The 13,355-nt window shown below is 40.0% G+C and overlaps 1 protein-coding gene across 10 annotated transcripts in view; it reads left to right on the top strand.

Annotated features, from left to right (window-relative positions):
* The window catches only part of PPP2R2B (protein phosphatase 2 regulatory subunit Bbeta), a 514,461-nt gene that overhangs the window by 490,589 nt on the left and 10,517 nt on the right, over positions 1-13,355 (top strand). For all 10 annotated transcript variants that reach the window (XM_027546058.1, XM_027546059.1, XM_027546055.1 and 7 more), the window contains one exon: positions 2,611-2,780. In XM_027546058.1, the coding sequence (XP_027401859.1) occupies positions 2,611-2,780 (170 nt within the window). The remainder of the gene's footprint in view (positions 1-2,610; positions 2,781-13,355) is intronic.

Below are 13,355 nucleotides of genomic sequence, written 5' to 3' on the forward strand. Positions count from 1 at the left end.
CACCAACAGTGCAAGAGGGTTCCCTTTTCTCCACACCCTCTCCAGCATTTATTGTTTGTAGAGTTTTTGATGATGGCCATTCTAACAGGTGTGAGGTGATATCTCACTGTAGTTTTGATTTGCATTTCTCTTAATAATGAGCGAATTGAGCATCTTTTCATGTGTTTGTTAGCCATCTGTATGTCTTCTTTGGAGAAATGTCTATTTAGGTCTTTTCACCGACTTTTTGATTGGGTTGTTTGTCTTTCTGATATTGACTTGGTTGAGCTGCTTTTATATTTTGGAAATTAATCCTTTGTCAGTTGTTTCATTTGCTATTATTTTCTCCTATTCTGAAGGTTGTCTTTTCACCTTGCTTATAGTTTCCTTTTCTGTGCAAAAGCTTTTATGTTTAATCAGGTCCCACTTGTTTACTTTTGTTTCTATTTCCATTACTCTAGGAGGTGGGTCATAGAGGATCTTGCTTTGATTTATATCATCAAGTGTTCTGCCTATGTTTTCCTCTAAGAGTTTTATAGTTTCTGGTGTTACATTTAGGTCTTTAATCCATTTTGAGTTTATCTTTGTGTATGGTGTTAGGAAGTATTATAAATTCATTCTTTACATGTAGCTCTCCAGTTTTCCCAGAACCATTTATTGAAGAAGCTGTCTTTGCCCCATTGTCTATTCTTGCCCCCTTTGTCAAAAACAAGGTACCCATGCAGTGCATGGGTTTATTTCTCAGCGTTCTATCTTGTTCCATTGGTCTATATTTCTGTTTTTGTGCCAGTACCATACTGTCTTGATGACTGTAGCTTTGTAGTATAACCTGAAGTCAGGAAGGTTGATTCCTCCAGCTCCATTCTGCTTTCTCAAGACTGCTTTGCTATTCAGGGTCTTTTGTGTTTCATATGAATTGTGAAATTTTTTGTTCTAGTTCTGTGAAAAATGCCATTGGTGATTCAATAGGGATCACACTAAATCTGTAGATTGCATTTGGTAGTATAGTCATGTTCACAATATTGATTCTTCCTACCCAGGAACATGGAATCTCTCTCCATCTGTTTATGTTGTCTTTCTTTCATTAGTGTCTCATAATTTTCTGTGTACAGTTCTTTTGTCTCCTTAGCCAAGTTTATTCCTAGATACTTAATACTTTTTGTTGCAGTGGTGAATGGGATTGATTCCTTAATTTCTCTTTCTGATTTTTCATTGTTAGTAAATAGAAATGCAAGTGATTTCTGTGTATTGATTTTGTATCCTGCAACTGAAGCAACAAATGTTTATTGAACATTTACGTGCAAAACCCTCAGTACAAAGATAAAAAACAAAATTCTGCCTTCAAGCAGCTCACATCCTAGGTAAGATAAGCTGTGGATTGTTAAATACTAATGTGAAAAATGATGCTTTCTTTGGGAGAGAACCCAAGCAAATGGTAAGTGAACGGGCCAGACCAAGTGTGATAGGACTTCAGAGAAAAGATCATTTGGTCTAAAATAATATGTAAGTAAAAGATGAGGCATATGAATCAAGCAGAATATGACACAAGTGAAGGAGGAATCATCAGGACATAAAAATGGGAAATATCCAGAGGTATGGTGTACATCCAGTTTGAACTAGAGAAGTTCAAAAAAAGGTTAGAAAGATGAATTAAGGCAGCTTAATAAGCTGCAGTGTCTTTTATTCCTGTAAGTGCTTTCTTTAGTCCTGTAAGTGAAAGTCAGCTGAATCTATGGGAAAAGAAAAGCAGCAACTGGATACCAGAGCAAATAGAAAACACAGACAAAAGATATTGTAGCCAGTTTACCTGAGACTGAGGCTCAGGAAAGTTAAATAACTTGCCCAAGGTCACACAGCTAGACAATGGTAGTCTGACCTTAAGCTTAAGGCAGTCTGACAGCAAAGTCCCACTATTAAACATCATGATCCAAGAGAGATGAATACATATGTTCACATGAAAACTTGTACATGAATATTCATAGCAGCATTATATGGTATATAATAATAGTATAAAATATATGTATACTATGGTTCCATTCATGTAAAATTTTTAGAATAGGCAATTTCATAAAATAAGAAAATAGTGTTTGCCTAGGGCTGCAGAAATTAGGGAAAGGGAGTAAGTGCTAATGGGTATGAAGTAGTTCAGGGTTTTTTGTGGGGGGAGGAGATGATGCAAATGTCCTAAATTTAGGCTTTGTTGATGATTGCATGGTTGGTGGTATTATCTTTAATATAATCACATAAACTGTAAAATTTAGATGAGTAAATTCTATGGTATATGAATTACATCATCTCAAAAAAGTAGAAAAAAAATTTAAGCATCTAAGAAGACTATATTTTGGTATGTAGCAATGTACACTATTGCTGGTATCACAATGATACCCAATGTGAAACAGAGCTTGTGCAAGCAGTCAGCTCTGTGAACGGAACAAGTCCCGTGAGAGTCCTTCCATGAGAAACATGATATAGAAACCAGTGACAGTTTGTTCTACTGCCAGGGAGCTGACAGGTCTGCACGCCCGATTCCAACCCTAAGTTAGATGGTTGGCTTTCTAGCTGGCCCAAACACGTTCACATCAGTTAATAAGGAGGTACTAAATTTGTTCTCTTTTGCTTTTTGTTCTGCAGTTTTTGAAGAGCCAGAAGATCCAAGCAACAGGTCATTTTTCTCTGAAATTATCTCTTCAATTTCGGATGTGAAGTTCAGCCACAGTGGGAGGTATATCATGACCAGAGACTATCTGACCGTCAAAGTCTGGGATCTCAACATGGAAAACCGCCCCATCGAGACTTACCAGGTACAGACCCCCACCCATCCACACGTACACTGGGCACTTGAGGGTTCCGAGTCAGCCTCTGCCTGCAGGGGCTTACAATGTAGAGCAAAAGACACAGTGAGCCACTTCAATATCCAGAAATAGCTGGTAGGCAGGTCAGTGTAAGTTTGGATAGATCTAACCTAAATGAGGGAAAAGGCATGGCACCCCACTCCAGTACTGTTGCCTGGAAAATCCCATGGATGGAGGAGCCTGGTAGGCTGCAGTCCATGGGGTCGCTAAGAGTCAGACACGACTGAGCGACTTCACTTTCACTTTTCACTTTCCTGCATTGGAGAAGGAAATGGCAACCCACTCCAGTGTTCTTGCCTGGCAAATCCCAGGGATGGGGGAACCTGGTGGGCTGCAGTCCATGGGGTTGCACAGAGTCGGACACGACTGAAGCGACTTAGCAGCAGCAGCAACCTAAAGGAAAGGTCAGAACTACCCTGAGGCCCTAGGGATTACAGGCTGGGAAGAGGGAATGGATCTGGCAAGACAAGTTGGAGAAAAGTGCTGGTAAAATGGGTGAGAAACTGAGAGGTGTCCTGGAAGCCAACTGGAGAAACCATCTCAAGGAGGAAGTCACCAACTGCTGAATGGTGTTGTTGAATCAAGAGAGGACTGAAAAAGGGCCACTGGATTTAGTGACATGGAAATTGTCAGGTGACAGAGGTGAAGCCATAGGAATAAATGTCTGATTGGAGTGGGTTCAAGAGAGATCATAAATGGAGGATGTGAATGTAGTGAAATTTGGAAAGAGATTTTGTTTTGAAGAGGAACAGAGAAATCGGGTAGTAGCTGGAAGAGGATGCAGGATTGAGGAAGGCATCATAGTTTGTTTTAGGGTGATAGAAAGAAGCCAGTAAAGAGTGGACTAACTGAAGCAGTCAGCTTCTCAAGGGAGCATACTCCATTGCAGAATTAGATATAGATGAGATGGACCATTCATCCATCAAAGGAAAGAGAGAAGAGTAAAAACAGCTACAGATGCAGATTTGTGATGGGAACATACAGATGGTTTCTGCTTCTATTTTCCAGTCAAATAAGAAGCAAGATCATTAGCTGAGTGAGAAGGGAAAGTGTAAAATATTCCTCTAAAAGAGCAAATTGACTAGGGCACTATGGTAGGGTTGCAATGGGATCCACTTATTTATATATTTTAAGTAAGACAAATCTGTGTGATTGTATGTTTCTTTCCAGCCACATGAGCCTGCTTGGTTCAGGTAAGGAAGGGCAGAAAGTTAGATTTAACCAGTGGTGGGCTTTTACCAAGTAACTACAAGGTAAGGAGGGAAAAAGCCAAGTTTGTTGAAGGTATTGATTAAAGGAGTGATTGGAATGAGGGGCCACTGAATCTAAGGTAGGTTAGAAGGAAAATGAAGAACTGATAGAACCAAGACACTAAGGGCTTGAATTAAAATGCTAGGAGTCAGCAATAGAGTGATGACAAGGCTCATAAAATGACCACAAAAGCAAAGGACAAAACTCATTGAAAAGAATGAGGCTAAGAGTCCAGAGTGAATTTCTAAGACTGATGGCGGGAATAGTGATGGAAGAGAGATTGAGGCACTAGAGTGGCTTCCAAGCACGAGGCAGAGGGACTGTTAAGAAGGATGGGGAGCAGGAAGTAGTGTTTGATGGCATGATTTTGAAGGAGCTGAGGCACAAATGATGGTCCAGAGGAACACAGAGCCCACTCACCTTGGCACAGGAAAGCAGAAGTCCAGCTGCCACATGAGAGGCCTCGAGAGAAGCAGGAAATGTTCAGAGAGGAGGTTGAGGACTCTGATGGCTGACTGTGATGCTGCAAAAGGTTTGGGGGCCAGAACTGCAGAGGAGGTGGAGGTAGCCTGGTTAACCCCTGTGGTTTACCTTGTGGTTCAGATAGCATCCCCTCTGAGCTGGCAGTCTTACTCTCCCCTAACCCTTGCCCTCAGGCTCCTGCTAACAGCCCAACCATTTGGTATTAAGTGTGGGAACTAGAAGCTAGGAGAGTGTTGCTGACAGAGGTGTGGGCTGCTGGAGAGCCCCAGCTAGAGAAGAGTGGATTAGGCACCCTGGGGGAGCAATTGGTACTTTAATTTTTTATTACACCACATTCATTACCAGGATCATAGTAAGTAAAGAAAAGAATACTTGTATAGAGATAGGTTTTAAGCATAACTAGTAAAGTAAGAATTAAAAACTGAACCGTTAAAACTATGTTTTAATTATTCCTAAGTAAGCACTGGGGCTTCCCTATTAGCTCAGTTGGTAGAGAATCTGCCTGCAATGCAGGAGACCCGGGTTCGATTCCTGGGTCAGGAAGATCCCTTGGAGAGGGGAAAGGCTACCCACTCCAGTATTCTGGCCTGGAGAATTCCATGGACTGTATAGTCCATGGGGTCACAAAGAATCCGACACGACTGAGCGACTTTCACTTCTGAGTAAGCATTACCCTGGAGATGAACTTGACTTTCTCAATGGATCTGAAACTGACTTTTCTTCCAAAATGAAAGCTTCATTTTTGTGGCTGCTTTTTCAACAGCAGATTTCTCAGCTAATCTATGGTACTTTTATTTTAGACAAAGACTTAACAACAAAGCTAGCTAGCTGTGCCGTAAAGTGATTAGCATTTTAAACTCATGGTTCTCAAACTACATTTAGCAAGTGGTAAGCTTAGAAATCTTTGTAGAAATCTTTGTAGAATACTAAGAAATAGAACCCATGTATGGAAATTAATGCAAAAATTTATTTTAGATGGTGTATTTGAAAGCAATCTAGTTAAGTTTATATACCATATCAAAGGTGGTAATACACTATATCAGAAATGGTAAACAGACTCCTTGAGTGAGTGTCTGGAACACGGTTAAAAGAGATTTTAAGGTCAGCAGGCTCCACAAGTACATGATGTGAGAATCTCTGTGTTGGGAGACTTGGCCTAGTGTCAAGAAGGCCATACCCAAGCTCACTGGAACAGAGCGAAGAAACAGTATTTGGAACATGAAGAGAAAAGCATCAGATAGGATGAGTCTTAAGGTAAGGCATCCACGTGAGTGCGAGTGCACTGAGAGGGAGAAACAGTTGGCTAAGCAGGTTTCCACGGTACAGGCTTCTCGGAGATGTTTCTTGTGTCTGTGTCTTACCTTTTTCTCTCCTCTGATGGTGAACAGCTGATGTTCTCTGCCTAACGTTTCTTTTTTACAACAGAATATATATGGAGCATACCTTCATAGTCCATAATCTTCTCCTGTAGATGTCCTCACCTGGAGGTAGTCAGGAGCTCCCAGAGGGTAGAGGCTGGAAGGTGAAAATAAGTGTTCAGACTAGGTTTTCCCTTTGAATCTTTCCTGACTTTTAAGGTTTGGAGAACCTCTGTGCTGGGAGACTCTATTGGTTTGTTCTTCTGTTTCAGGGATTGACAAACTGTTCCTGTAAAAGGTTGTCTTTTAAGTCCTAGAGTTCTTGGTGAGGTGATTCCTGCAATAAGAGGCCCACAATTTCAAAGTGCACATGCTTTGTTTGATAATTATCACTCACCTGTAGGGTTTCTGTAAGACAAGGCCAAAGGCGAATGGTCAGGGGACAGGCTGAGCAGGACCTCAAATGGCACACCGCTGCCCAATTTATAACCCTTAATGCTCTGCCCCCTTTAATCCTAATTATTCAAGGTGCTATTTGGTACTTCCCCTACCAAAAACAAATTTGGGGTGCTTACAATAAAATAATATTCTAGTCCCCTCTTATAATTTTATAATTCCTTGATCACTGCAGAACTCTGAGAAGCCTGCATTATATAAACCTGCTTAACCAAGTGTTTCTCCCTGCTCAGAACACTCATGGGTATGCCTTACCTTAAAAGTGCTCTGTACAGCTGGTAGGAATGTAAACTCTTACAGCCACTATAGAGAATAGTATAGAAGTTCATTGCAAAACTAAAAAGAGAGTTACCATATGACTGAACAATCCCATTCCTGGGCATACATCTAGAGAAAATCATAACTTGAAAAGATACATGCACCCCCACATAGAACTACTTACAATAGCTAAGACATAGAGGCAGCCTAACTATCCATCACCTGTTGCTGATGAATGGATAAGGAAGGTGTGGGGTGTGTATATATATATACATATACACACACACACACCATGCATATATACGCACAGGGATATTACTCAGCCATTTGCAGCAACATGGATGTTCCTAATATTATCATAGTAAGTAAAGCAAGCCAGAGAAAGACAAATATTGTATGTTATCACTTATATGGGGATTTTTTAAAAAAAATGATAGAAATAATTTATACACAAAACAGCAATAGTCCCACAGATGTAGAAAATAAATTTATGGTTACCAAATGGGGAAAGGGGAGATAAATTTGGAGTCTGGGATTAACATAAATACACTGCTGCTGCTAAGTCACTTCAGTCGTGTCCCGACTCTCTGTGACCCCATAGATGGCAGCCCACCAGGCTCCCCCGTCCCTGGGATTCTCCAGGCAAGAACACTGGAGTGGGTTGCCATTTCCTTCTCCAATGCATGAAAGTGAAAAGTGAAAGTGAAGTCACTCAGTTGTGTTCGTCTCTTTGCGACCCCATGGACTGCAGCCTACCAGGCTCCTCCATCCATGGGATTTTTCAGGCAAGAGTACTGGAGTGGGTTGCCATTGCTTTCTCTGATAAACACACTACTATATATATAAAATAGATAATCAAGAAGGTCCTACTGAATAGCACAGGAAACTATATTCAATATTATACAATAACCTGTATAGGAAAAGAATCTAAAAAACAATACATAATGTATATGTATAACTGAATCACTGTGCTGTACACCTGAAATTAGCACAACATTGTAAATCAACTCTAATATAAAATCAAAAAATTTTTTTAAATTGTAAGGACTGGTCTTGTGGGAAGGAACCCTGTCATCAATTACTAGCACCTCGCCTGAGCAGGGAGATACACAGGGCATAGTTCTAGGTGTCTTCATACATCTATCGGTTGATCTCAAGCATGTTTCCAGGAAGAAGAAGCTGTAGCCTTAGGTATTAATATAATGAACCACTTTCACATTTTCCTATAGAATAGGGGTTGACAAACTGAGACCTGTGGGCCAAATCCAGCCCTGCATCTGTTTTTTGAAAAGCAGTTTTATTGAAACAGCACACCTGGTCATTTACTGATTGTCTACGGTTGCCTACAAGGGCAGAGTCGGGTCATTGTGACAGAGACTATATGGCTCACAAAGCCTAAAATATTTATTGTCTGACCCTTTACAGGAAAAGTTTGCCAACCCCTGAAATAGAAGAACAAACCAATAGAGTCTAACCTTGCCAGGCCTAGAGTGGTCTATCAGCTATACACAGCAGGCTCCACAAGTACGTGAAGGGAGAACCTCTGTGTTGGGAGACAGCCTAGTGTTAAGAGGGCCATACCCAAGCTCACAGGAGCAGAGCAAAGATGCAATATTTGGAACATGGAGAGAAGCATCTAATATGACAGGCTTTAAGTTCCCTCTTACTCTGCTCTCCACATGCTTCTTGTGTCTGAGTCTTACCTTTTTCTCTCCTCTGATAGTGAATAGTCAGTGTTCTTTGCCGAAGATTTCTTTTTATGACAGAATATATATATGCAGCATACCTTCATACTTAATGATCTTCTCCTGTAGACGTCCTCACTTGGAATTAGTCAGGAGCTCCCAGAATGTAGATGCTTGAAGGAGAAAATAAAGGCTCAGACTGTGCTGTTCCTTCCCATCTTTTAACACTTAGTCATAGAGTTCTTGGTGATGTGGTTCCTGCAATAATAATAATGATGATGATAACAGGCCCACACGTCCACTCACCTGTAGTGTTTCTGTTTAAAAAAAAAAAAAAAAAAGCCAAAGGGGAATGGTTAGGGGTCAAGAATGGTTCACAAAAAAAGGCACAGGCTAAGCCAGATCTTAAAAGGCACACTACTGCCCAATTTATAACCTTACTGCTCTACATCCTTCAATCCTAATTATCTTTGGGGCAGTATTTGGCTCTCCCCCTACCAAAAACAGATATTTGGGGTGCTTATATTAAAATAAAATAATATTCTATTCCCCTCTTATAATTTTATAATTCCTTGATCATTGCAGAACTCTTGAGAAACCTGCCTAACCAAGCATTTCTCCCCGCTCAGAACACCAGTTATGTATGCCTTTGCTATAGAAGTGCTCTGAACAGTTGGTGGGAATGCAAACGAGTACAGCCACTGTGGTGAGCAGTATGGAAGTTCCTTAAAAATATGAAAAGATAGTTACCATATAACCCTGCAGTCCCCACTCCTGGGCATACATCTGGAGAAAATCATGATTTGAAAAAACACATGCTCCCCACGGTTCCTAGCACTGTTTACAATAGACAAGACATGAAGGCAAACTAAACGTCCATCATGAGTCACTGATGAAGGATAAAGAACATGTGGTGTGTGTGTGTGTGTATACACACACAATGGAATACTACTCCAGCCACTTGCAATATGTTTAGACATAGAGAAATGAAATAAGCCAGAGAAAGGTTAACATGATGATACTTTTAACAAGGATTCAAAAAAATGATATAGACTCCCTTCCCAGTTCTAATGAGGTGGATGAAACTGGAGCCTATTATACAGAGTGAAGTAAGCCAGAAGGAAAAACACCAATACAGTATACTAACGCATATATATGGAATTTAGAAAGATGGTAACAATAACCCTGTGTACGAGACAGCAAAAGAGACACTGATATAGAGAACAGTCTTATGGACTCTGTGGGAGAGGGAGAGGGTGGGAAGATTTGGGAGACTGGCATTGAAACATGTAAAATATCATGTATGAAACGAGCTGCCAGTCCAGGTTCGATGCACGATACTGGATGCTTGGGGCTAGTGCACTGGGACGACCCAGAGGGATGGTATGGGGAGGGAGGAGGGTTCAGGATGGGGAACACATGTATACCTGTGGTGGATTCATTTTGATATTTGGCAAAACTAATACAATTATGTAAAGTTTAAAAATAAAATAAAATTTTAAAAAATGATATAAATGAACTTATATACAAAAGAGAAATAGACCCACAGACATAGAAAACAAATGTATGGTTACCAAATGAGAAAGGGAGGGGATAAATTTGGAGTTTGGGTTTAACATATACACACTGCTATATATATATAAAATAACCAAGAACTTCCTACTGAATAGCACAGGGGACTATATTCAATATTATATAATAAAAGAATCTGAAAAAGATAGATACATGTATGTATGTAACTGAATCACTCTGCTGTACACCTGAAACTAACACAACATTGTAAATCAACTATAAAACATTTTATAAATTTTATACTCCAAAATAAAATGAAAATGAAAATGAAAAAGATTATAAGGACTGCTCCAGGGTATAGGAGTTCTGTCATTAACTACTAGCACCTTCCCTGAGCAGGGAGACATACAGGTGATACTCCTAGGTCTCTTCATACATCCCCATCAGCTGATCTCAAGCATGTTTCCAGGAATACGAAGCTGTAGCATTAAGCATGATGACCTAGTTTCATCTTTTTCTATGAACAGGGGTTGACCAACTGTGACCTGTGAGCCAAATCCAGCCTCCTATATTTTATAAAAGCAGTTTCATTGAATCAGCCACACCTGATCATTTAACCACTGTCTGTAGCTGCCTTCATCCTACAATGGCAGAGTTGGGTCACTGTGACATTATGGCTCACAGATCCTAAAATATTTACTGTCTGACCTTTCACAGGAAAAGTTTGTCAACCCCTGAAGTAGAACGAACCAATAGAGTCTAATCTTGCCAGGCCTACAGTGGTCTATCAGTCATACAACGGCAGGCTCCACAAGTCCATGATGTGAGCACATCTGAGTTGGGAGACTCAGCCTAGTGTCAAGGGGGCCACACCCAAGTTCATAGGAACAGAGCACAGAAGCAATATTTGAAACATGAAGAGAGAAGCAGTTAATAGGATGCGTCTTAAGTTCTTTCTTGCTCTGCTCTCTAGATGTTTCTTGAGTCTGTGTCTTACCCTTTTCTTTCCTCTGATGGCAAAAACCCGATCTTCTTTACTTAAGCTTTTTCCTGCAATAGAATATATATATGCATCATACCTTCATAGTCAATGATCTTTTCCTATAGATGTCCTCACTTGAAGGCAGTCAGGAGCTTCCAGAATGTAGGTGCTGGGAGGAGAAAATAAGGGCTCAGACTAGGTTTTCTCTTTGAGTCCTTCCTAACAGTTGTCTTTTATAGAGTTCTTGGTAATGTTCCTGCAATAAGAGGCCCACATTTTCAAAGTGCACATGCTTTGTTTGATACTTATCACTCACCTGTGATGTTCCTGTAAGACAAATTTCATAGGTGAATGGTCAGTAATGGTTCATAAAGAAGGGGACAGGCTGAGCCAGACCTTAAATGGCATATCACTGCCCCATTCTTAACCCTGAATGCTCTTTCCTTCAATCCTAAGTATCTTCAAGGCACTATTTGGTACTCCCCCTACTGAAAACAGAAATTTGGGGTGACTATACTGAAATAAAATAACATTCTATTCCCCTCTTATAATTTTATAATTCCTTGATCATTGCAGAACTCTGAGAAGCCTACCTCATAGAAACCTGCTTAACCAGGTGTTTCCAAAACCTGTTCTCTCCCTGCTCAGAACACTCACAAGTATGCCTTCCCTTAAAAGTGCTCCTTTCAGTCAGTGGGAATGTAAATTGGTACAGCCACTATGAAGAACAGTATGGAGTTTCCTTAAAAAACTAAAAACAGCACAGAAACAATATTTGGAACATGAAGAGAGAAGCATCAAATAGGACAAGCCTTAAGTTCTTTCTTACTCTGCTCTCTAGATGCTGCTTCTTATGTCTGTGTCTTACCTTTTTCTCTCCTCTGATGGTGAACAGTTGATCTTCTTTGCCTAAGTTTTTTTTTTTTCTACAACAGAATATATATGCAGCATACCTTCATAGCCAATGATCTTGTCCTGTAGATCTTGTCCTCACTTGAAGGCAGTCAAGAGCTCCCAGAATGTAGGTGCTGGGAGGAGAAAATAAGGGCTCAGACCAGGGTTTTCCTTTGAGTCCTTCCTGACTTTTGTCTTTTGAGACTTAGTTATAGAGTTTTTGGTAATGTGGTCCCTGCAATAAGGGGCCCACATTTTCAAACCACACATGGTTTGATACTTACCACTCACCTGTGATGTTTCTGTTAGACAAATGCCAAAGGGGAATGGTCAGCAATGGATCATAAAGAAGGGGACAGGCTGAGATAGATCTTAAAAGAAACACCACTGCCCAAATGATAACCCTCATTGCTCTGCCCTCTTCAATCCTACTTATCTTCATTGCACTATTTGGTACTCCCACTACCAAAAATATAAATTTGGGGTGAATATAGTGAATTAATATTCTATTCCCCTCTTATAATTTTATAATTCTTTGATTATTGCAGAACTTTAAGAAGCCTGCATTACAGAAACCTGCTTAACCAAGTGTTTCTCCCTGCTCAGCACACTCACATGTATGCCTTCCCTTAAAAGTGCTGCTTTCAGTCGGTAGGAATGTAAACTGGTACAGCCACTGTGGAAGTTCCTTAAAAAACTAAAAAGACTGTTACCACATGATCCAGCTATCCCACTCCCATGAATATATCCAGAGAAAACCATAATTTGAAAAGATATATGCACTGCAGTAGTCATAGCAGCACTATTTACAGCAGCCAAAACATGGAAGCAACCTATATGTCCATCACCTGTCACTGATAAATGGATAAGGAAGACTTGGTGTATGTGTGTGTGTGTGTGTGCATACACACACAATGGAAGTAATACTCAGCTGTAAAAAAAGAATGAAATATTGCCATTTGCAGCAACATGGATGCATGCAGAGATTATCATACTAAATAAGCCAGAGTTAGACAAATATCATATGATATTTATATGGAGGTTCTAAAAGAAAATTATACAAATGAACTTTCACATACAAAACAAATAATCCTACAGACATAGAAAACAATTTTGGTTATGGGAGAAAGGGTGGGAAGGATAAATTAAGAGTTTGGGACTGATACATACATACTACTTTATATGTGGGAGAAGGCAATGGCAACGCACTCCAGTACTCTTGCCTAGGAAATCCCATGGACAGAGGAGCCTGCTAGGCTACAGTCCATGGGGTCGCGAAGAGTCGGACACAACTGAGTGACTTCACTTTCACTTTCTATGAAAGAGATAACCAACATGAATCTACTGTATAGCACAGGGAACTATACTCAATATTATGTAATAATCTCTAAGGGAAAAGAATCTGATAAAAAGTAGATATGTATGTATACAAAATGGGAAAGGGGGGAATATTAAATATATAAATTGGAGTTTGGGATTAACATATACACACTGCTATATATAAAACAGACAATGAAGAAGGTCCTACTGAATAGCAAAGGGGATTATATTCAGTATTATGTACAAACCTGTATGGGAAAAGAGTCTGAAAGAGAATAGATATATGTGTAACTGAATCACTTTGCTTTATACCTTAAACTAACAC

The sequence above is a fragment of the Bos indicus x Bos taurus genome, chromosome 7, assembly GCF_003369695.1.
Source record: "Bos indicus x Bos taurus breed Angus x Brahman F1 hybrid chromosome 7, Bos_hybrid_MaternalHap_v2.0, whole genome shotgun sequence".
NCBI classification, from domain to species: domain Eukaryota; kingdom Metazoa; phylum Chordata; class Mammalia; order Artiodactyla; family Bovidae; genus Bos; species Bos indicus x Bos taurus.